Source organism: Botrytis cinerea, chromosome 1, assembly GCF_000143535.2.
Source record: "Botrytis cinerea B05.10 chromosome 1, complete sequence".
NCBI classification, from domain to species: domain Eukaryota; kingdom Fungi; phylum Ascomycota; class Leotiomycetes; order Helotiales; family Sclerotiniaceae; genus Botrytis; species Botrytis cinerea.
The window spans coordinates 1,762,183-1,786,113 of record NC_037310.1 but is presented as its reverse complement, the minus strand read 5'-3'; the positions used below and the strand labels follow the sequence as shown (position 1 = coordinate 1,786,113).

General features: G+C 43.5%; 8 protein-coding genes across 8 annotated transcripts; 4 read left to right on the top strand and 4 right to left on the bottom strand.

The window, feature by feature from the left end:
- Positions 1-7: 7 nt before the first annotated feature.
- BCIN_01g04950 (hypothetical protein) lies at positions 8-2,403 on the bottom strand. Its single transcript, XM_001548305.2, has 3 exons — positions 2,011-2,403; positions 437-1,664; positions 8-355 (listed from the first exon to the last, which is right to left on the bottom strand). Exons 1-3 carry the CDS (start codon positions 2,236-2,238, stop codon positions 249-251), a joined length of 1,563 nt encoding a protein of 520 aa, XP_001548355.1. The 5' UTR covers positions 2,239-2,403; the 3' UTR covers positions 8-248.
- Positions 2,404-2,559: 156 nt separating this feature from the next.
- On the top strand, positions 2,560-6,260 carry Bcmsh4. Its single transcript, XM_024690505.1, has 8 exons — positions 2,560-3,420; positions 3,489-3,807; positions 3,927-3,967; positions 4,015-4,372; positions 4,423-4,826; positions 4,879-5,153; positions 5,207-5,355; positions 5,407-6,260. The coding sequence occupies exons 1-8, from the start codon at positions 2,845-2,847 to the stop codon at positions 5,907-5,909; spliced, it is 2,625 nt and encodes an 874-aa protein (XP_024546274.1). The 5' UTR covers positions 2,560-2,844; the 3' UTR covers positions 5,910-6,260.
- A 456-nt stretch (positions 6,261-6,716) lies between these two features.
- BCIN_01g04930 (hypothetical protein) lies at positions 6,717-7,438 on the top strand. Its single transcript, XM_001548307.2, has 2 exons — positions 6,717-7,023; positions 7,153-7,438. Exons 1-2 carry the CDS (start codon positions 6,848-6,850, stop codon positions 7,244-7,246), a joined length of 270 nt encoding a protein of 89 aa, XP_001548357.1. The 5' UTR covers positions 6,717-6,847; the 3' UTR covers positions 7,247-7,438.
- A 1,185-nt stretch (positions 7,439-8,623) lies between these two features.
- On the bottom strand, positions 8,624-12,332 carry Bcdtc1. Its single transcript, XM_024690504.1, has 5 exons — positions 11,420-12,332; positions 11,224-11,368; positions 11,054-11,165; positions 10,666-10,946; positions 8,624-10,616 (listed from the first exon to the last, which is right to left on the bottom strand). The coding sequence occupies exons 1-5, from the start codon at positions 12,079-12,081 to the stop codon at positions 8,826-8,828; spliced, it is 2,991 nt and encodes a 996-aa protein (XP_024546273.1). The 5' UTR covers positions 12,082-12,332; the 3' UTR covers positions 8,624-8,825.
- A 2,437-nt stretch (positions 12,333-14,769) lies between these two features.
- On the bottom strand, positions 14,770-16,517 carry Btp1. Its single transcript, XM_024690503.1, has 7 exons — positions 16,254-16,517; positions 16,182-16,201; positions 16,097-16,133; positions 15,961-16,043; positions 15,515-15,900; positions 15,363-15,458; positions 14,770-15,306 (listed from the first exon to the last, which is right to left on the bottom strand). The coding sequence occupies exons 1-7, from the start codon at positions 16,450-16,452 to the stop codon at positions 14,952-14,954; spliced, it is 1,176 nt and encodes a 391-aa protein (XP_024546272.1). The 5' UTR covers positions 16,453-16,517; the 3' UTR covers positions 14,770-14,951.
- Positions 16,518-16,897: 380 nt separating this feature from the next.
- On the top strand, positions 16,898-18,102 carry gstII. Its single transcript, XM_024690502.1, has 5 exons — positions 16,898-17,106; positions 17,156-17,178; positions 17,237-17,348; positions 17,403-17,586; positions 17,639-18,102. The coding sequence occupies exons 1-5, from the start codon at positions 17,073-17,075 to the stop codon at positions 17,961-17,963; spliced, it is 678 nt and encodes a 225-aa protein (XP_024546271.1). The 5' UTR covers positions 16,898-17,072; the 3' UTR covers positions 17,964-18,102.
- Positions 18,103-19,214: 1,112 nt separating this feature from the next.
- Positions 19,215-21,232, bottom strand: BCIN_01g04890 (hypothetical protein). The gene is made up of 3 exons (XM_024690501.1): positions 21,042-21,232; positions 20,350-20,987; positions 19,215-20,299 (listed from the first exon to the last, which is right to left on the bottom strand). The coding sequence occupies exons 1-3, from the start codon at positions 21,164-21,166 to the stop codon at positions 19,368-19,370; spliced, it is 1,695 nt and encodes a 564-aa protein (XP_024546270.1). The 5' UTR covers positions 21,167-21,232; the 3' UTR covers positions 19,215-19,367.
- A 282-nt stretch (positions 21,233-21,514) lies between these two features.
- Positions 21,515-23,863, top strand: BCIN_01g04880 (hypothetical protein). The gene is made up of 4 exons (XM_024690500.1): positions 21,515-22,048; positions 22,095-22,380; positions 22,430-22,564; positions 22,618-23,863. The coding sequence occupies exons 1-4, from the start codon at positions 21,827-21,829 to the stop codon at positions 23,535-23,537; spliced, it is 1,563 nt and encodes a 520-aa protein (XP_024546269.1). The 5' UTR covers positions 21,515-21,826; the 3' UTR covers positions 23,538-23,863.
- Positions 23,864-23,931: the final 68 nt, after the last annotated feature.

Below are 23,931 nucleotides of genomic sequence, written 5' to 3'. Positions count from 1 at the left end.
TTTTCGATGTTAAGATATATTTAGTAATAGAACGTATTTAGTTATAGAATGGGGCCTTAATCTTTTAGATTCTTTTCATTGTCCCGATGCAATTTCGACAATTAAACTCCAAAGACTCTGGCTATTGAGTAGTCTTTTCTTTTCCGGCCGCAACCTTGAGCTCCAGTCCTTTTCAATGTCCCAATTCAAATTTGACAATCGAATGAGCTCCCTGATTAACAATTGTGTCTATATTACTACTTTTTTTTTTAATGTCTCCAGATGCGCACCGCTTTATCTGCTCCGCCACTGCCCACTTTTTCTCCATCCGGGCTCCAGTCTACGGCATAAACTTCGTCTTTATGGCCAGGTAAATCTATGATCATTGTGTCAGTTTTTTGTACATTTAATAATTGGATTTGAATTAGAACATTGAGTGATACTAATGTAAACATACCTTTAGCTAATTTGTGAGTTGCCATATCCCATACTTTCAGTGTTGTATCCTTACTACATGTGACTAGTAGCCTAGAATCAGAGCTAAAAGCGCATTGGTAGACAGGAGCAACATGACCTCTCAATGTATTAATGAATTTTCCATCACGGGCGTTCCAGATCTTGGTATGGTTGTCGAAACCAGAGGAAGCAATGAGGAGTCCGTCGGGCGAGAAAGCTACGTGGTTCACTTGTTTTTGATGACCCAACATTCGTGCTATGGGCTTCGTTTGCTTGGAAGGTTCCCATAGATACATAGTGAAGTCGTCACTGGCAGTGACAAGGCGTTCCACAACTTCACCCTGGATTTGGGAGGCTTTGAGGAAACGTTCCTTTGCTTTCTTGACCTTTTCCTCCTCTGTTGCAGGAACCTTGCCAGTGTGGTCGAAGTAGCCAGTTCGTGTGACGAATTCTGTAGATAGTGCGAGATGGTTTACCCAGTGCGCATGAGCATTGAGGGAGTGCGCGAGAGTTCCGTCCTTTGCATTCCAAACTTTGACAGTTTTATCGCGAGATGCGGTATATATGAATCCAGTTCCTCCCCATTTGACACATGATACTGCGTCTTTGTGTCCAGTTAAGACCAATTCAATCCTCTGTTGATTAGTCGACCATACTCTAACAGTAGAATCTTTAGAAGATGAAGCGAGTCTAGGTTCTCCCGGTTTTTGAACGTGATACGGCTCCCAAGCTAGATTCGTGACCCATTTCGAGTGCCCCTTCATTGGACTGCCTAATTGCTTTCCGGTTTTCGGATCCCAAATCCTGACAGTGTTATCCATACTGCCTGTCGCAATCCTCGACTCATCCGGCGACCAACTAACAGCCAATACCCAACTTGTGTGCCCCTTTAGCGTGTGTACTGGAGTTCCGGTATCGCAGTCCCATATACGTGCTGTGTTGTCTCCGCTACCACTGACCATTCTGGAGGATGACCTTGGAGAAAACTGGGCAACCAGGATGGATTCGCCATGGCCGGGGATTGTAGACGCGCACCTTGAAACGGATTGGACTTTGAAAACTGCTTGTGGTGCTGCTGAGATATTTTGGGTTTCTTCGGCACTTATTAGTCCCGGTTTTATCAAGGTTTTGTAGACTTCTGTAGGGTAGGCGGTAGTGATCTTCTCTGCGGAATTCTTCTTGTCTGATACGGGTAGGGTAAATCGGTATGGAATATACTCGGAGGAGTCCTGGGACAATTATTAGCTCTAAACATTCAAACTCGTTGTAAACAATCAAGAGCTTTCAATCTTCAAAGTATTTGTGAACAATCAAAGGCTCTCAATCCTCAAAGTATTTGTGAACAATCAAAGGCTCTCGATCTTCAGAAAATTCATAAACAATCAAAAGCTTTCATTCCTTGGAATATTCGCGAACAATCAAAAGCTTTCAATCTTCAGACAATTTGCAAGCAATGGTAGGGTTACGATGTCCAAAATTTAAGTCAACAATGGCAGCCTCTTGATTGTCTGTAGTATGTAGAAACAATGACAGGCTTAGAGTTTCCACGGTATGCTTGAACAATAGTAAACTTACATGTCCCAAAAGAGTGTTCAACAATAGCTCCAGATTCTTCGGGTCTGCATTTGCGACTGGTACGAGGACTGGGCCATTGCCTATAGGAAGACCTGTAGTTTCATCGAAGAACTGGATTCGAAGACTGCCTGCATCGCTGGGTATTTCCTCAATATCTTGTTGCGCTCTGGATCTCTCTAAAGCATCCGTTCTCTGCCTCTTGCTTGGGGGTGGAAGTTGGGTCGACATGATCGAGAAAGTTGAAGGATTGATCGATGGTGTATTCGCAGAGGATTTAAAAAAAGACCTGCCTCTTCGCAAGTTTTGATAGAGAAGATGTAGATAAGAAAAGAGGAAAGGTCGTTTGCGGGGGGTATTTCTGGAAATTTATAGTCGTCAAGGATTATTCCATTCACACATTTTTGCAAAAAGAATTTGTGGGTCTGGCCGCTTATCGATAAGACCCTGATAAGTCATCAGCACGTGAACCAATCATTGAACTGCTTAACATCTGCAGGAACCCTGTCAAGACTCTCTGTGCACTCTCTCCACATTTCCTGTAAATCACATGCAATCAATTTCCAACTCTCAACAATAATACCTACCATGTACGTACTGGTGGTATCTATCAAATGGGGATGACCAAATTCATTCATATTCATTTCATCTCATCGCATTACAATCTTGTTATTTGATGCCATTGATACAGAAAGGAGAGTCATATCTTCGTTGGATCTTAGCAATGAGCAATCCATCCACTCTGATACCCGAAATAACACTTTAGTTGTTAACTTGTGATGCTTCCACAGATTCGAGCTTATATATGTTTCAAAGGAATACTAGGCGGTATTGAGAATGGCTTCATTATCAAGACCCTCAACTTCTTACAGTACTAGCTCTACATCTTATCCATGTGGCTATACAAACTCTAATTCATATTCCTTGCCTCCTCATGGTCGTCGTTCAAGCACTGCTCGTCCTAGTACAGCCCGCCCAAGCACTGGGCGTCGGTCGCGAGCAAGTTCCATTCTTGGAGGTGGTGAATCTCAGCAGATCATTTGTGCTGTCAGTGAAGGCCGTGGAGTATCTCCGACTGTCGGATTGGCATTCGTCAACATTTCAACTGGTGAAGCAGTCCTTAGTCAGATCTGCGACAATCAATTCTATGTCAAGACTCTTCATAAACTACAGGTCTTCGAACCTACCCAGATTTTGATTGTGTCTACCTCCGGGCCTCCGAACCCGAAATCTAAGATGTACCAAATCGTGGAAGAGAACATACTGGGGGCCAGAATTGTTACGGTAGATCGGCATTATTGGTCAGAAACGTGTGGTATTGAATACATCCAGCAACTGGCGTTCAAAGAAGATCTCGAGGCGATCAAGATGGCTATCGGAGGCAATTACTTTTCAGTGTGCTGCTTTTCTGCTGTAAGCTTTGACAGCTGCCCCTTCCTCCCTCCTCGTGAAAAATGTCCTAACATATACTATACACGTAGGCACTGAAATACATTGATATGAGCTTGTCTCTCACGTTTGCATTTCATTCTCTCCGAGTTAAATACCAGCCCTCGGAGGATTCTATGATGATAGATCTTGCTACCATTCAATCACTTGAACTAATCCAGAATTTGCAGAATGCCAAGTCAAAAGATTGTTTATTTGGACTGATGAATGAGACGCTGACACCAATGGGATCACGACTGCTGAGAAGTAATATTTTACAGCCTTCGACCCAGTCAACATTAATAGCCGCACGCTACGACGCATTAGCCGAGTTGTCGGAAAATGATGATATGTTCTTACAAACTAGACAAGGTCAGTCCAATGACCATATCTTTGTGTGCTCTCGACGCGGGATGGGTTTCATCGCTCTTCATGTCGACGCATAATCCAATTCTACTCTCGTGTGCCGTTTCTGACTAATCGAGTTTTAGCTTTGAAGTTAATTCCTGACATTGAAAAGTTGCTTACTTGTGTATGTCCCCGAGTCTATCTGTGCCAATATCTCCTGACATGATGTAGCTTATTATCATCCCGAATTTGCCAGGTATTTGGAATTCGGAACAAGATATCAATAACATTCTGATGCTAAAATCCTTTGCACAATCTATCAGTCCAGTCTTTGAGAGTCTATCGGGTGCTCGATCAGAGCTGTTGGTTCAGATACGTAATAACTGTCGTACAGAAGCGGTAAACTCTACAATACAATTCATTGATGAGGTCATAAATGAGGATGTTACATACCAGAAGACTCCTCTAGATCTACGAAACCAAAGAACATACGCTGTGAAAGCGGGGGTCAGTGGTTTCTTGGATGTAGCGCGCCAAACCTTCAAAGAGGCGACCGAAGATGTACATCAGCATGTGACAGAAATCCATCGTATGCTCACTTTCTTCCATTGTACTGTATTTTGCTCATATTGGTGCCAGAGAACTATGAAATTCAAGGAGAAACTAGATTCGATAACCTCCGAAAATACTACCTCCGCTTTTCCGAAAATGAATTCAATGGTCGAGCTATACCAGATGTACTCATCAATCGGTTTCGCAGAAAAGGTTATCTCGAATGCCAGACTCTAGATTTGATAAAGCTCAACCAGAAAATCGAAGATTCTCACATAGAGGTCATCTTGGGAAGCGATAAAACCATACAGGAACTCCTTGAAAATGTACGAACGGAAATCCCTAACCTCTTTAAAGTGTGTGAGAGTATTGCCATGCTCGATATGATGACTTCCTTTGGGCAACTAGTCACGAACCAAGATTGCTACGTCAGGCCGGAGATTACTGATTACATTGCTATCAAGTCTGGCCGTCATCCCATTCGTGACAAGGCATGTAGGGCCCGATTTATATCGTTTCAAAATACTAATCCAGTCTCTTTAGGTGCCATCACACAAATTTGTACCCAACGACTATTATGCAACACAGCAATCTCGTTTTCAAATTATTACCGGATGTAACATGAGCGGAAAGAGTACATACATAAGAGGGATCGCTCTTATGAGTGTGATGGCGCAAGTTGGTTGTTTCGTGCCAGCAAGCTATGCATCTTTTCCGATGATTCATCAGCTTTTTGCTCGCGTGTCAATGGACGATAGTATCGAAGCAAACGTTTCTACCTTCGCATCGGAAATGAGAGAAACAGCATTTATCCTTAGGTTCATTCCAGACTTTTTCTCTCATTTTCAGTTTTACTGACCCGTAGTTGTAGAAATATTGATGAGAAGAGTCTTGCTATAATCGACGAACTTGGTAGGGGGACCAGTACAAGGGACGGTCTAGCGATCGCTCTAAGCATTGCAGAAGCATTATCAGAGAGTCGAGCACTCATCTGGTTTGCCACCCACTTCAAGGAGCTTGGTTCGAAAAACCTTTTATTTTCTGACGAGTATGCTTGCTAACAGAGATAAGCACAAATCATGTCTGAGCGCCCTGGAGTTAGAGTCTACCATTTGTCAGTTGACATGAGAGACCCGACCACCATGACAATGCTCTACAAGCTTGATCAAGGTTGTGTTAAAGAACAACACTATGGTCTTGCTCTAGCGCGTGTTGTTGACCTACCTCCAAAAGTGATCACTGTAGCAGAGAAAGTATCAAAGACTCTCATTGCACAAGCTGCTGCGAGGAAGAAGTCATCTAGGACTTCAGCCGTTGATAAACGAAGGAAGCTTCTGAATGCACTGAAAGAGCATCTGAAGCAGCTTCTTGATAGTCCAATGGAGAATCATGAATTGCTAAAGTGGATTGGAAAATCACGCAAAGAATTCATAATTCATATGGAAGATATAGAGATTGTAATGCTGGATAGTGATGCGGAAGTCTCAGAAGATGAAAGCGCAATTGAAGAAAGCGAAAGTATCTTTAGTGGGCAACTGAGAAGCGAAGAGACAGTGGCAAGCGACGATACTTGAAATGATGAATTCACAATCACTTAGCTTAAAGAGCTTCTTATGTATAACTAGGTATGATGAAGATGTCTTTTAAGATGGTGCCACAAAAGCTAGATCAAGGAGTACTGCAGCATGGAAATGTCAAGAACGAAGTATTGGCGTAATTTGATTTCCAAGTGCTCTCATTGACGATTGACGTTGTCTTTGGCATTCTTGCAGTAGCTTGAGAGCTAAGGTCATGATACAGATGGATGGCGGAAGCATGTTTTTTTGGAGAATCGGTAGCAGAACTGGAAGATATTGATTGAGGAGTCTCATTGGGTCTTTGGACTTGAAATATTATGTGATAACTAGATGCAATCATGATTTACACGGCTATCATCGACAGTGAAAATAGAATGATTTCCTACACAGGACCACCAGACGTACTTCGGAAGGTGCCATGAAAACTCTCCAACAATCACAGCCCCTTCCCGAAATTAACTGCCATGCCGATCATCACGCAAATGTCACACAACAGGTCGTACGACATCCAAAACACAAATCATGATAAAAGACCATTTATGCAAGCGATCGAACAATTAAATGGCACGCTCTCCTCATATTATGCCAACATGTGTATGCTGGTTCAAAATGCGGGGTGGTCCATTGCGCCCGCTCAGATCATGTGTGGGGTGATTTCATCATCTATCGTACGACCTCTTCGTCTGGGGCGAGGAATCCTGCTGATTTTACAACAACTGTGTTGGTTGATGAGCGATAGGTATGTGATGGATTTGGAAGGAGGAGATGAGGGAGGATCTTTTAATATTCTGTATATAGCATCAGGAACAAATAAGAATCATAACATTTCCTCATTGTCCGACATCAAAGTCACTTGAAACTCCCCCTCCACTACTACTACTACTACTACTACTACTACTACTCTCACAACAATCTCACCAAACAACCACCATAAAATGTCAATGATGGCAAAGCGAGAAGCAATCGTAATGACCGTTGCCGCAATCGGCGGTCTCATCGGCGCCAACGCCTTGCTAAAACCTTCTCCTCACCACAGCATCAAGGCAGGAATGGATTCGCAGTTACATTCCTTCAATGCTCATATCAAACCGCATATTGAGCAAGATCCTATGTATGTATTAACCTTTTGTGATTTCCTATAGGTGCGTGGATGTGTATTTTATTGTGATGGGAGATGTGTGGTGGAAATGGGAGTGGGTGAAAGAGAAGGAAAAGAGGGAAACGGCTAATAGGTATATAGGGATACGATTTTTGATCGCACGGCGTTGATGGAGAGTGTGAAGGATAAGAAACCTTGGAATAAGACGTATGCGGAGAAGGAGAGGCATCGATAGAAGGGCGGAGAGAGAGATGGAGTAATTTGGTGTTGTTGTTTGGGTGGCTAAAGAGTCGTTTCGCTTGTGAGCAGGGTTTTGGGTCGGCGTTCAAATTGGAATTGGAGTTCGATTCCTTGTCCTGAGAGATGGATTGAATTTTATGATGAATAATACAACTGATATATATAAATGTCTGCAATGTTTTGACCAGCCACTGTTTGTCTGTATGTTCACAGATCTCCATGCAAACATTGTCTTGAAAGTATCAACATAACATTACCAAGGTGGCGTATTGTGGTGAGAACAGAGGATTGCAGTATTATGCCTTCCATCAAAGTGACAAAAAGCCATCAAGACTACAGGAAAAGGATTTTTGAAATCGAGAAAGAAGAATTCAAGCATTCACTCCTTCGAGTATTGTTGTACCCCGACCACCAGATTTTAAACATTTCGTTTATGCCCGGAAGCGACACCCCTGAACTCTAATAAGAATTAGGATTGAAAAAACCAATAGATTACTAGAATATCTGCTCCAATAACACCACTTGAAGAGTCTTGTTGTTCACCAGATGGCTTCAAATTCAAAAGCATCAACAAAGATTGAGCTTGAGAGTTGATGCAACCAAAATGATCTCCCAATCCCAGATCCTCAATTTCAAACATACGTTTTCCATAAGATGGTAACCCTACCTTCATTCACCGAACATTCATGCATCGAACTACCTGCACAAACATCAAAATTTGGTTAATCACGCCCGACATCCTAAAGAATTTCTCAAAGGAGATAATTTTGTGGCGATTTCCGTAATGATGGTGTTGTGCTCCATTCCCAGCTATTTGTAGTATTTGAAAGAGCGTAATCCAATAATGTGACGAGCAAAAAACCATCAACGGGTAAAAACATCATTATCAGGCGCCTCTGCTTTCTCCAACAAACAGACACCATCGTATTTATATTGTGAATATAGTATGGTATAGAAAGTCACACGTTTGGAATGTAAATCTCAAGTATGACCGTTGCTTGGTATTCTTTCAGGCAACCTTTTCCCTTTTCACAAGGGAGGATTTCTTGACTGCAACTAACTTCGATAGAATTTATCATAGCCTATGTCTAAGTGCAACGGTTCAAACTACTCAAAACAGCGGTTTTGGTCGTGGTTTCATGCCGTCTCGACTGCTGATTGGAACGCTCAACCCTTAAGCGCTTGTTTTCTTACAACCCCAAAACCCCATATGAACAGATATAGGGTAGATAAGATGCTTCATTGTATTATACAAAATGTAAACTACCTAAAATAGAAATTATTCAATCGTAACCTAAAATCTTTATAGTTTTACAGCTAGATTGATTAAATAGAATATTATATTTACCAAAAGATTTCCCGAGTCTAGTTTTGTTTTCTAACTAAATTAATTTATTTGGTTAACTATTCTTAATGTATTCAAAAAAAAAAAACTATATAAACTGATATATATGCATTGTGATCAAGAGCTACAGAAGTAAAGGCGAAGAATCTCTTGCGAGCTAATTTAGCGATGTAGACCTCATGAGTAGGAGACTAGATAGTATACTACCCAATCAAATATAACAAACTCTCTACTGGGTGCGCGTACCGACATCCTTCAGTACGTATATCTGACCATACAGGTCCGTAACATCGACGAACATTCGTAGGGCATTTATCAGGTCGCCAGGCCCCAGTTCCCTTTCCAACAGTGTCATCGCTGTGTCTAGTCCGCGCCGTTCATACTTGGCGACCCACAGGAGCTCCGACTTGACGTCATCACTAACGAACGCAGCTTTCCCAGCGCGATCCCAGAACTCCGGAAAGCCGACAGAGTTGAGGGAGCGCTCCTCCGCATCGCGTGCTAGAGACCCATAGTCGTTGTACATGCGGCAAAGGCTGGCCAGATGGCGGCAGGCGTCCTCAGCAAGGTATGTAGTGCGCGAAGAGACTAACGTGCCGGCAGTGCGAGTCTGTTCGGTGCTAGATAAGGAGTCGAGTACTAGACATTCAAAGAAGACAAAGGAGAACGGACAAGAGGTGTGATCGGCCGAGGTGCCCCGCACCCAGGAGTAGAAGGATCGACTTGGGTTGTGATACTGCAGAGGCAGATTCTCCTTGAATCTGTGGGCATCATTACCTTCATTTCGGACACTCTCACTCTCATGAGATCTCGACTGCGCACGCAGACGACAGTTATCTTCCGCTTGCATGATATGCGCTAGGAGGAAGGTCTGCAGGTCGAAAGCGAGTCGCGCTTGAAGCCGGGCAGGACTCGATAGAACAGCGGGGTGCTCCAAGATTTGCCTCTTAAATTGAGAGAGCACAACTCTCACATCATCCAGCGAGGGCCTATTTCCCAAGCCGTTGTGCTGGCTTGGGTTGACAAGACCATCAACGTGGCCGTTGGACGATGATCCAACGTTTTTCACATCGTAGTCAGCTCTGTTATGGCCATTAGTCGAGCCGTTGGTCTTGCGATTGGCCACACCACTCCGAGAATCGGTATGGGGATCGGTAAAGAGCTGCCTGACGAGTCGGCGAACAGAATCTAAATCTGCTTCAAAGTGCCTTTCTATAATACCCTCCATGTACTCATCTGCGTGAAAGTTCAAGATAGACAATACCATCATCTCGTACAAAACGGAGAGGCTAACCGAGGAGCCATGGGCTGCTGCGCATAATATGAGAGCCAGCGGTATGATGAAGACGTACTTGTCTTTGCCCTTAGCTGTCCGAGGGAAGATGTTTGTCGGATGCTGTTGCAAGGCTTGCAGAGCAAAGCAGGCCTGCATCTCGGCAATTCGGAAGGTGCTTAGCTCTGTATCACGAAATAGAAGAGTGAGAGACATGAGGCTCCCGGTTTTATGCATACTCATCAGAATCTTTTCGGGAACTAGGAATCCCTTGCTTTCCAGGGATGTTCCGATGGTAGAAACCGTTTCGGGTTCCACCAAGAAGGGTACTTGAACCAGCGAGGCAGCCAGGCAGTATGCTTCGCTGAGTATGCTCGAGCTATATGTCACCTTTTCTATCCACATATACTGGCCTTTGGTCCATTCATCCCTGTATGACAGGAGGAACGACTTCCCCAAGGTAATAGAGGATATGATCTTTCCTTTATCTAGTTGTCTGACGAAAGGCAATTTGAGCAATGAAGATAAAGCCAAGATGCTGTACGACGTTATCTCGCAAATTCCGTCCCAAGACCCATTCTTTTGCTGAGTGTTCAGTATGCGCATGAGGACCTGAAGCAAAATCATGGGTACCTGCCACTTTAGACTGGCACTGGCTTCAAATACCGCCTGGGCAATCTCTTCGTTACAGTAGAGGAGCTCAAAGGCGCGAGCTATCAGCATCATCCAATATAACTCATTACGGTGCTAGAAATGCCGTGAGCTTAGTTTTCCCACGAGGTAGTTTCAGACCTACCCATTTTTCCTTCACATTCTTGTTGAATGCTTGACTTGCTAGAAACCGGACTGCTTTGGTAATCTGCGGCACGTACTGGGTGCGGTCGTCCCGGCCCAGAAGGAAGATGAGAACATTGCAGTTGGCACTGAAGCTGGGGTTCCGTTCTCCCGGATATGTTAAAAAGTGTTCTTCGCCTTCGAATATCCGAATAACGGCCTCGGCGCTGCTATTGTAACCTAAGTAATGTAAGGCCTCCAATCCTTTGGATGTGTCATCCACGTCAGGCAAGACCCCAGGAGCTTTTTGATTGAATGTTAGCACGTGTGATTGGTAGGTTTCTTCGTGACTGGCCACCTGAGAGCAAGTTTGGAATGACGGATTTAGCATTCTAGAATCAGATACTCACCAAAACCAAGAAGTCCCTTCTGTTGCTCCAGTGCATCTTGCAGCAACTTGGAAAATACCGATGTATCAGACGGGTCTGCCGACACGCCAACTGCCGCAAGTGTGGGAATGACCTGCAGGGTAAAATTAGTTTTCAATAATTGTTCTATTTGGTGTGCGATTACGACTCACCCAGCTGATCTCGAATATAGTTGTTGGCCAGGCACAGGGTACACTTCCACCATGAACTCCACTGTCTCGATTTACGACGTCCCTGAGGTAGCATTCGGCCTGGTCGTCCCAAGTTGAAGCGTTCATCAGATATGCAGCCGTAGCCCTTCTGTGGTCAGCTTGATAATCACCCAAGACACTGGATGTCACCACTTACGCAGGAGAGTTCATCAATGAACCATTTCCCTCTCGCCATTGACTGACATTATCAAAATTAATATGACCGATGAAAGCTTCGAGAGAATGATACAGAGTAGATTTGATTTTGTAAATCGTCGAAGGCGGGATTTTGGTCAGCTTGGCATCTCGGACAGCGCGCAGAGCACTAAGCTGTGAAAATTCTATCGAAACACCTTCGTTCTCAAGTAGACTCAGAAGTGAAATGATCAAAATCTCCTGCCCAACTTGGTCCGTCGAATGCATGTCCCATTCATTCAGTAACTTCTTCAGGGCGACCTGAGCTTTCTGGGATCTGAGTCGCCAATCATGACTGTCAGGTTGGACCTTCAAATGCTGGATCAGAGACAGTAGAGCTGCAGCCGTATTCAAAATGCCATCGACTGGCGTGGCGTAAGACTCCCAGGCCCCAGAGGGTAGCTGTTGTGCTAACACAAAATCAAAGCATTCTGGAAACAACCACGTGCTAGCCACGTCGTTCCCAGACTCCGTCTTTGGACTTTGCACCATAGAAAGCCATGCTGTGTCATATAATGACGAGGACATTGACCCAAACCCTTTCCTAGATCCCAAATTGCACTTTGCTGCTAATTCGGCGAGCAATGCTCGTGCTTGTTTGTGACAAGAGCTGGAGACTTCCATGATTTCTTTGGACCAAAAGAATATTATTCACAACAATCATGACCTGAATCAATAGTGGCTTTGTATATAATTATGTGAGATCCTCTTATATAGAACCGCACTTCTTATCTAATCTAACTTCTCTTTTTTGTAGAATTGTCTATAGTTTAACACAGATCTATATTTCTAAGTTTGTATTAATATAAATCCTCATAGTTTCTCGCTTTTTTCTTCCTCAAATCTAGCTGTGCTTATTAAAGAATGCTTTAATCTACTATGCTTTGATGCAACTTCATGATATTCAGATGCGCTAAGACCATGCAGCTCGATCAGCAGTTTGAAGTAGTATGCGTGCTCTCGGTCACTTGTCCAGATCGGAACGTTGTAGTGACAATTAGCTGAGTCCTCGCACAGTAGGTGTACTCGTATGTCACCCCTTGCTCAACAAAGGCTCACCCAGCCCAGCTGGGCATGCTGGTACTAATGCCCTTATCAATCATAACCTCTTCAACCGCACCAATAAACAGCATCTGGAAATGAACTATCACCCTTCACTATAATGATTTCAAATGGATTGACAAGCTACAACACTTTCGCATGTAATATTGCGGCGTAGCAAAGCTACCCTATCTGTGTGACCTGAAAGTAGTACAGAATCGTGAGGATATTCCTTCCCTTGTAAGGTGTCCATGATAAAAACGTATCTATTTATGTAGCACCACATCACATAGCAGTCTAATGAACCCTCGTCGCGCGGACTTCTCCGCAGAAAGCGAATGTTGTACCCCGGCTGTCGCTGGTGGAGCATCTGTCAGATACCCATTATTTAACGGCCAGAGGCCCCATTCTCGTAGCATCCCACTATTAGGGCAAAGGCCACCAGGGAGTGACTCCGGGATTACCAATATCTATATACTTATAAATATTTAAAATGAATGAACGATTCTTAGGCGCATTTACATAGCCGCCGTGATCCTGAAATACAACCATATAATGAAATCCTTTACATAATAGGGAATTCCTGCCCTACTGCAGCTAGCCCGCCTCCGACCCCATGGTCTTATCTACCGTGCCCTCCACCCGCAGCCAGTGTAGGCAATAGTGTGCCAGTTCAACTTGAAATTGGCTAGTTTATTAGTTTATCGAAACCTCCACTGGCAGTGCGTTTAGTTTGAAGCCATCCAACTGCCAGTTTAACTGGTTGCACTGGTTTCCCCACAAAATCGGGTATTTTATCATTCCGAAATGAGAATCTACGACCATTCCACTGTCTACTCCGCTTATACTCTAGTTACACGTGATCAATGCTTGATTTGAGGCAAAGTTTTCTAATCAGCTCCGATTGCACATTTTCCGTGAATTGTTTCAACTCAATCCTCAACGTTTCATAATGAATTCTTTCGGTGCATAATCAGATCGTTCATATCTACGGTAGTGATTTAAGACTTTGAGACTAGGCAAGTTCTTAGAATTGAGTTGCAATCGCCGTCTTGCTCGCGATATATCTACTAGGTGAAACTCGTGGGAGAATTGTTTGCATACTGCATGCAGTGAGCCAATAAGATCTACTTTGATTTCTTACTTCGAGAACTACCCAGAAGAATTAACAGGTGATCGTCTCTCTTCTGATGATTGGAGAAACTCGAAAATATTCAGAAGTTCCTAATGAGGACGACAATAGCCACAGAATCTCTTGAAGGGTCATCAGTAACTCTCTCTCAAGTGCTACCAGTGACGGAATTTCTTTTGGAAGCATTCGAGAATGCTTAGCAAAAGTTTGCTAGTGAACCTTTATTGACATCAATGATAAATTCTGGGCGGACTAAACTCGATAAATATTATCGTCTTTCCGATAAAACTCCCGTTTATGTCGCTACTCTTGTTCTAAACCCAATTTTCAAATGGTCATTTGTCCACAAAACTAGGGCTAAAGCTAGAATGTTGAAGTTCTGTAATGACTGTCATTCGCCGGTGGAAAATGCGATACCTATTCCTAGTATTGAACCTACTGATACTAATAATCCGCTTCGTGATTGGTTCGCAGAAGTAGAGGCAGTACCTCTCTTTGGAGACGAATATTCGAGACATTGCTCTACTCCTCAAGTTCAACGTACTAATAAAAACTCTTGGGAATGGTGGCTAGAACCTCAACAGCAGAGTGATTACCCAAATTTGGGTCGAATAGCGTTGGATATATTGTCGGTGCCGGCAATGAGTGCTGAGCCGGAGAGGTTGTTCTCCGTTTCAAAAATGCACATTACGGATCGTCGAAACAAGCTAGAGGTTGAGTTTATTGAGAGGTTGGTGTGCTTGAAGTCATGGATGAGGCCGGAAGTATGGAAGAAGGACTTTTAGTGCACCAACTGAACTAAGAGTTTAATTTAATAAATTTTCATTTCAACCAGTGAATTTTAGTTTGAATGATCCCAACTGCCATAGTTTATTCCAAGAAAGCACAGCCGCTAGTTTATCACCAGAAACTACAACCACTGTAGACAGTTCTTTTTCAGGAAACACAATCGTTAGTTCATCCCTAGGAGCTGTGATCTCTTTAGACGGGTCATCCCATGGAAGTATTACCATAAAATCATAGTCGGGAACTATGACTCCTTTACGCAATTCGTCCTTACAAAGCGTAGCCATTAGTCCACTCCTAAAGACTACATACGCTTTAGACAATTATTCAATGACTGTTCACTTGCCAGCAGTTGTTTCATTATTACAACTATTTATTCTTATTTAGTACCAAGAAATTTTGACTTTATTTAGCACAATCAATGTATCTTTTCCTATATCTACAACCTCTGTAATACTATGTAATTATATTAACTTTAATCTTCCATATATCATTGATACAGTACGCCGACAAACACATCATTTCAACATTAAGCTTACACCTGGAAGCTTGCTCCTGGCTTCTGTATACTTTCCTCATTTGAAACGTACTTGACATCAAAAGCTCTGGTCTGCTGGATATATCCTTTGTTTGCTTTATCGATGTTAGTGTAACCGCCAACCTGATTTCTATCTACAAGTTCAATGTTACTGTCAGATTTAGAAATCTTTGCCGATTCTGGTGTACTGTTTTTAGGGGTGCTGCTTGTACCTGAGCCGGTACGACTACGCAATGATTGGAGCAAGTTTCGTAACGAAGCTGGGACGAGGTTGGAGATCATTTTGCGACTGTAAATAGGAGCTAAGGCAGGCAGACAGGCGCAGATGATACCGACGCTGAGTTCGGCGGTGCTATTACTTGTTAGCTATTTGTAGCATCAATACTCAAACAGGTCGTTCTCTCTTACAGCCATATTATCTCTGGAACGGGAGCCCAAGTTTGGTCATAATCACGAAGGGTCTCCACAATGATGACTTGTCGAGCAATGGTACACACAACAACACTTATTCTGTTAGCAAGGCAAATACGGGCAAGATTCTTCTGCAGGGGGTGACGTACAGGATTCCTGTCCCAAATATCGCAATTAGGCCAAGCTTCTGCGCAAGTTTAAGCTGCAGGCGGTAAATTAAAGGAAGTGGCATGATCAGGATCACAATATCCGTAAATATATTGATACCTCCAACAGCATAGCTGGTTTTGATGTTGTCAAAGCAACTCCCACCTCCGGTCCATCCAAGCAAATGCCACGTTCTGGCAGGTGGATTGCAGTTGAATGCGAACAGGAAGAAGAAGATCATGAGGTAGACTATCGTGAAAGCCATCATACCATAACAAATATAGCGAAATACTTTGTTGATTTTGAAAATCTTGACGTATAGAGTAAGGATCGAAAGTTTGGTGAACATAATGCCCCAGAAATAAAGCATGTCTCCAATGAAAACTCCCTGGAGTATGTTAACGAAAACTTGCGATAGAATGACGGATCAGAAGTCAGATGTACTAACATTGTGTTGGTAGTTGCCAATAGCTAGGAGCTTTTCAGGGCGGATGTCCCAAACATGTAATCCAAGTAGCCAGAGTTTGACATCTGTGATGATATCAATGAATACCATCTTAATGTGTGAGAGGATTTCTGCTTACTTAGGACTTCGATCACAACACGGCCAATGAGAAAGAGCTGAAAATTAACGTCATGGTCAACCAAACGTGAAAGCTTTTAGCTTACCAATGCTATGACAATAAAAACTGTTCGGATCTTTAGTACTTGCGAATCGACGTTGGAGTCTTTGGACCTTACAATCTTCCCAACCCCATGCTCTTGACACACGCCATTTGATGAGAACGCGAAGTAAGACAAACAAGAGGGCGAGCGCGCCTAGTATCACATTAGAAACTACTACGCGGTCTCCTATCGACACAGGATTGGCGTAGTCAATGACAACGCCGGGAGGTGCCGCGGTTGGTGGGGCATTTTGCCTAGGCAGGAGCAGCGGCATCACGGATGAATATGTTAATCAAAGCACAAGGAAAGTGAGTCGATAGCTTGAGTGATTCTCCGTTCTGTGGTCGATCAACGGAGGGTGCGATCGGGGGAATTATATTCAAGCCCATCCAGAGGTCTGAAGGAACTTGCCTCCTCCCACAAACATAAGCCGCAAAGTGGTAAGCTACGCGGCAGCTGATCTTCAATTGGACAAAAGCCGGCATGTTCCTGTTAAACAAAATGGGATAAGCGCAAACCTTACTGTGTAGTATTGGGATACATTAGGTGAGATACGACATTCCTCGTTTGAATAAGCGCTGACATTCATGGATATCTAGATAAACTAGAGGCAGAGGAAGATGGTGTGCACAGAAAACAGGGATGACGAATGATCCCTGGTTGTTGAAGGTACTGTTACAGGAAATTCTAAGAACCTCAGAGGCCCCCTCCCAACAGTTGGCTTTCTTACGTTTTTCTTTCCCTTCTGCTTCATATTCTCCTGCTTCTTATTGTCCTCCAGCCCTTCCTCAAGATTCTCGTACTTTCTCGTAATTTTTCAGTTTCTTGAATTACACGTTTCACTTCATATATCTTCACATAACTATATTGCCAAACGAGTAGCGTTCTTCCAGAATGTCTCTTAAACCACTCACTATATACTATGCTGGTGAGATTTCCGCACAATTGTTGTTCAATGCAATCTGACAAGTCTTTAGGCCCCGGTCCCAACCCGCCCAAGGTAACTTCCTCACGAGAATGATACATTCTTATTCTATACTGAAAACCATAACCCGCAGGTCGGTATCATCCTTGAGGAGCTTTCAATCCCCTACGAAATCAAAATGATGGGATATGGAGATCTCAAGCAGAAACCTTTCACAGATCTCAATCCCAATGGTCGCGCACCTGGCAAGTTATCCTCGCTTTTTATCACTAGACATGTGCTGACGTCCTTTCACACAGTTCTTCAAGATCCTAACACTGGCTACAAAATATGGGAAACAGGTGCGATCATCGAATACTTGATTGATCAGTACGACACCGATCAAAAGCTCAGCTATGCATCCGGTCTGCAGAAGTATGAGCTCAAGCAATGGCTGTTCTTCCAGGCGTCCGGACAAGGTCCATATTGGGGCCAAGCTGCTTGGCAAGCTACACTATTCCACGCGCCTTAAAAGCAATGCTGACTATACTACCAGGTTCAATCTTTTTCACGCGGAAAAACTCCCAAGCGCCCAAAAGCGATATGTGGATGAGATTCATCGTGTGGTCGGGGTGCTAGATGGGGTTTTGGGACAATCGGAGGATGGTTGGCTTGTGGGGAACAAGGTCACATATGCGGATCTTGCCTTTGTAACCTGGCACACGGCCCTTGCTGGAATATTTTCACCCCCAGAGTTCAAGGACCAATGGGACATCACTAAGTATGCACACTACAAGAAATGGGTGGAGAAGATGTTGGACCGTCCAGCTGTGAAAAAGGTCTTAGAGGAACAGCAGAGGCTTGTGGCCGAATCATCCTAGGCGATTCAACTCAACAGCATTAAGAAAGCTTCCCCAGCAGGATTTCGTCGGGAACAATTTTCAGGCCCAATGGCTTAACACAAGTAATACTTACATGTTAATAAACCAAATTATACCGATTATTCTCAATTTTCCTCCAGTCTGAGTCTTGTTCAACCTCCTTGCATTTGAAATCTTGAATTTTGCCATCGGCAATTCCTCCAAGTTCGAAAAACATTGTGAAGCGGACTTTACCAGGGCATGATTACCAATTGTATGAAACGCATGAAATCTCAATCTGTGATACGTGATCTATCAACTATTGCAGTGATCCAGGGGCAACAATGCTACTTCATTTTAATACTTGAGAGTCCCGACCTGATGGTTGTTATAGGATGCGTAACTATCAGTAACAGTCAGAGTCAGACTAACTCATTACCGGGTACTTAAACGATAGGATAGTTTTATCTGCAGTCAGATCTAGATAAAGAATTCACATGCCATTCTTGTGGGGCAGTGTCAACATTTCGAACTCGTACCAAGTGTTCAGGATATTGTGGCAAGAGCATTGTTCAATTAGGGACGTGGAGGGGTAGAGCCCTGTGGGAACGCCCCATTTGCCTACAACTTGGCACGTTGGAATGGCCCCCACTCGCCTACGCCTCGGAATATGACGAAGATTTGGCGTGCTGACACTGGCTCGTATACTTTCAGCCAAGCGGAAGACGCTAACTAAATAAAACGATGTGCCGATAAAACGATGTGCCGGTGATATGGGGGCCGCAATATGTACTCACTTGAGTTTCCATTTCGAAGACAACGGAAGAGATTTGTTGTTAATAACAAATACTACACTGACAGGGACGTGCTCTGCTAGATATGATTCGAGCCAGTTATTGGTGCAATATTTGTAAGATGACTTGCTACTAATGCGAGTGAGAGCAACACCTTTAGAAATGGCAAGCTGACAGCATATGAGAATGTAGGAGATTTGATATTCGAGGTGTGTTTGATAGTGATTACCAATCTGTGCTTTTGATCCTTTTTCCATTGTTGTCGGTTAAAATTATTCCTCCGAGGATGTCTTAGGTTTTGCGGTGCTGGAAGTCACGGGGGAGTTCGAAAACTCTGCAAATGAATCAATTTATTCATATAATCAGATCAATTTTATTGAATGTATGGTTAACTATGCATTAAATCTTTTCTAATTAATAATCATTGAAAAATAAAACTTTTAATTAATTAGAGTTTAGTTTCTCTTATTATATCACGTGCCATACAATATTCAAACGCCAATTTTGGTGTCAACATATTCTAAGCAAGTGGATGAAAATATCACATATTGATTCTACATATATCTATGTAACTAGAATCCCATACTTGAACCTTCTCCAATAGATTTGATAGTAAGAATTGGCTCGGGAATTAAGCTTTCCTTTTCACAAGTTTTAACGGCACCGGCTTTTTCATTTTCAAGCCCATCTCGAACACTGTACCACTTGACATCTGTTGCTCTACCTTCTCAAGAGTGCTCGCATAATCTTCTCCGGGTTTGCAAGCCAGCTCCACGCTAAATTCGCTGAACAATCGAGCAATAGCAGCGCAGAATTCTGCCTGGGCGAATCTTTGCCCTGGACAAGAACGATAGCCCTCAGCGAATGGAACATAAGCTCCTTCCGGAGGATTGTATGTGGCCTTTGAGTCCGATGATTGAAGCCAGCGCTCTGGGTGAAAATCGGACAAGGGGTATGGCGGCCCATCTCCAGCTGTTTTCTGGATTTCTGACCAGTGTTTGGGATTACGATGGGTCGCGCTTGTATTGATCATCACAAGCGTATCGCGGGGCAAAATATGAGTTTGGTTGCCTGATTTTAGCGTCTGCTCTTTCGTTTTGTTTACTTTGGGTAGAAATGGAAGGACGGTGTAAAGCCGAAGCGTTTCTTTCATCAGTGCTCCGACATGGCCATTCATAAGTTTAGAAAAGTCCGCCTTGTAGGACCACTGGCTTGCTTTCCGATCACCAACGAGGGTATCAATATCGGTTTGTAAAGATAATTGAAAGTCTGGCCTGCATGCTAGCAGCATCACCGCGTACGTGAAGATATTGGCGCTAGTTTCGTGGCCAGCAAGAATGAAGATAAATATGTTGCCGAGAATCGCATCCTCAGGGATTGACAACTCTGGACTGCGAAGTCCAGGAGTACCAGCTTTGACGAAGTGTTCTAGAAGAGTCCCATCCTCTTTCAGGTCATGAGTTTGAAGATGTTCAGCGGTACTGTCCCGCATCTCTTCCATATATTTTCGCCATTCCACGAAGGCTTCCTTCGCAATTTTGTGAATCTTCAAAGGGGAGTAATCTTTCACAACTCAGCACATATTTTCAAGGAGGAACATCACATCGACTTACTGAGAATTGGTCGAGGGGTCAGAAAGATAGTACTATTGTATTCGAAAACAGTACTTATTGCGCGTTCATAGGTCAAAGTATGCCCTGGACTGGGCTTTGCATCGTCCTCTGTCCACTTAATTGTTTTCCCGAAGAAGACCTTGCTGATGACATGCAAAGTGAGCTTTGCGGCATCGCCATTGAGGTTGGAAACAGAGCCACCATTATCGAGCCATTTTTGCATCATCATTTCTGTCTGCTCAACAGTACCTGTCCAAACAGACTGAAAGTTCTTGTCATTGAAAGATGGCGAAGCGACCTTTTTGAAAATTCGATGCTCTTCCCCTTCAGCGGCGGTAATTGTGGGCCCGTAAATGTTGAGGATATCAAGCATCTCAGTCGGCTTGACAAAATCATTGCGTCGGGTAGACACCTGCATGATAATTTCAGGATCGCATGTCCAGAGTATATTGCCCCCGGCGGAAACTATCATTATCGTATCATCATTCATCCTTCTGAAGGGCTCGTAGCCTTCATGCCAGGTCTCGCCCCATTTGGATAGTGGAAGCCAAGACTGAGTCCACTGACTTGGAAGTCTAGAAAGGAAGGGTATAAAGACATTCTGGAGGATAATCCATGGTATAGATTGAAAATACACTCTGAATCAAACTTCATCAGCGAGTCAATCTTATCACATTTAAAGTATAACTTACGGGGAAATAGAATACTTGAAGCCCGACTTTTTGGCTTCTTCGATGTGTCGCTGCAGATTTCGATATTGGAAGAATGAGAAAGCACTTACGACCGCAACCGTAGAGAACAAGATAGTGGAAGCCATGATCCAAGAATTTTGAGGACGTCGCCGCAAGAGTTGAAAGGGCAAATCTACAGAGCAGACATTTCCAGAGGAGTGAAAGGCAGGGAAAAGATTATGCAGAACTCCCGTGGTCCCGTTTAAAGCTAAGAGTGTGACCTCTGACACATTAAGCCGTTTACGGAAGTTGATAACAGTTGGATAGCGGTCCTCAAATGCCATTTACAAGGATCATATTGGCCGGGATAAAGACGCATGAATCCCTGTATTGCGGCTCAGTAAATACTACACTACACTACTACACTACTAGACTACTAGACTACCTCGCTCATTTGCTTACTTGCTTACTTGCTTACATGCATATAGTTCAACGATTCATTTTTGCATTTGAAATTAACGACTCACATGATCATACCTTCTTCTCTTGTTTCTAATCGATCGTTTAGTTTGAATGCTACATGGTATTTATAGATTTCGGGCGAATTTTCTCCATTTCGTGCTGTGCCGCCCGGTTCTTCTTATCTTGGGCGTTGTGAAGAAATGGACCTTATTGATGGCCATAGTACCTTTGGTAGCTTCAGAAAATAGCTTATAGTCCCTGATCTTGGAAGGATTCTGCTTAATCCTTCCATATATGAATTTTCTATCCCAAGATACATTGAGAGGCGCGCGATTTTGATCAACATGATAAATTTTGATGAAACAGTAGCTCGAGGGCGAGAACACCAATGGCTATCTTTAGCGATTCTTTTCGTGATTCTCTACACAGCATCAACACTAGCCCAGCATTTGAGGGCAGCAAAGGTCCCGCTAGTAGGAAGGCGTTTCTTCCTTGAGCCGCAATTTGTGACCAACTTTCGATTCTTTCGCCACGCAGGAGAAGTTCTGGGCGATGGCTATAATAGAGTGAGTGAGATCTATACAGATATAGCATCATAACTGATCGATTTAGTTCAAACACACCACCTTTAAATTCATCCGAGCCGATGCAGAGATGCTTGTGCTTCCCGCAAAATATGTAAACGAATTGCGCAACCTTCCAAATACGATCGCAAGTCCAACTCTTGCTCATGTCCACAATCTAATGGGTCGCCACACAAATATGGATGTGATACTGAGAAACAACTTGCACTTCCGAACTTTGCAGGAGAAAGTGACACCGAACCTAGGGTCCGTCACTGTTCCAATGCAGGAGGAGCTAAATCACGCATTGCAATACGACTTTCCAAACAACGAAGGTCAGTACATTGTTTTTCGTATTTGCATGGCTCTAACAGACCCCAACAGATGAGTGGGTAACCATCAAGCCATACCACACGATACTTCGACTGGTTTCCAGATTGAGCGCCAGAGTGTTTCTGGGCACCCCTCTATGCCGCAATGAACAGTGGCTGGAAATCTCTACTGAGTTCACAGAAAACGGTCAGTCTATACAAGTCAAAGTTAGACATATACGATGCTAATCAGTCGATCAGTTTTCATTTCTTTGGTTATCCTAAGACTATTTCCAATGTGGCTTCATGGCCTGATCAGCATGATTCTACCGAGCGCTTGGAAAGGATCTGCATATGTTCGACAAGCCAAGCGACTTCTCGTTCCCGAGGTAAAACGACGCCAGCAAGAAATCAATGCAGGCAAGCAGGGAAGTGCCGAGCACCGTAACATTTTGTCATGGATGATCGAGATTGGTAAAGAAAATGAGAAACAGCCAGCCGACCTAGCTCACCTCGAAGTCATCATGTCTTTAGCCTCCATCCACACTTCTCAAATGAATGCCGTTCATGTTCTGTATGATCTCGCCGCACATCCTGGATATATCCAAGACCTTCGAGCAGAAATAAAGCAGATTATCGAAACAGATGGCCCGTGGATGGAATGGAAAAAAACCTCATTTTCCAAACTTCGCCTCCTCGACTCGTTTATGAAAGAGTCTCAACGTCTAAACCCACCTACCCAACTCTCATACCATCGCATCCTGCTCGAAAACCATACGCTCAATGACGGCACAATACTTCACAAAGGTAGCCACGTATGCATGGCAGTGACAGCCATTCAGAATGACGAGGCAGTAACACCCGACCCTTCAGTGTTCGACGGATTTCGATACTACAAAATGCGCCAACGAGAAGATGAAGGACATCTCCACCAATTTGCTACTACAGAACCCACAAACCTCAACTTTGGGCATGGAAAATATGCATGCCCCGGCCGCTTTTTCGCAGCATTGGAGATCAAAATTATCTTGGTGCGACTCATTATGGACTATGACTTTAAATTCAAAGATAGCCAAATAAGACCAGCGAACCTATTCGCGCACGAGTTTATATTTCCAAATCCGGAAGGTGAGTTCCTTGTGAAAAGACGCAGAGCTGAGGAAAGATTGCAGCTTGTGTAAGTGAAGGTACATCCTGACCTGAAAGGGAGACAGTTTGTTGTGAGTATGCTCTAGCAATATTGGGACTTTAGACGATGGACTTCAATAGCGTTAGCCCTTTAATACAGCGGTGGTGAGAAAAGGAAAACAGGGGCTCTAGTGGTGGAATAACAACGGGGTACTTAGGTAAAAGAATTGTATGCCAGTATCAAATCGAAGCACTGCCTGTTTCTCTGTGATTGGTTTCTAGTATACTTCAAGAGTGTGTGTATGTGATATCTGTGGCTAGTACCTGGTCGATGTCAAAAGATTGTCCTATGAAGTTCTTCTTTAAATAACTACATATAGCCTATTTTATCATCATAAATTCAAAATCTGGATTGCCAATCTTCATTCAAATATGTCCATTCTCTAT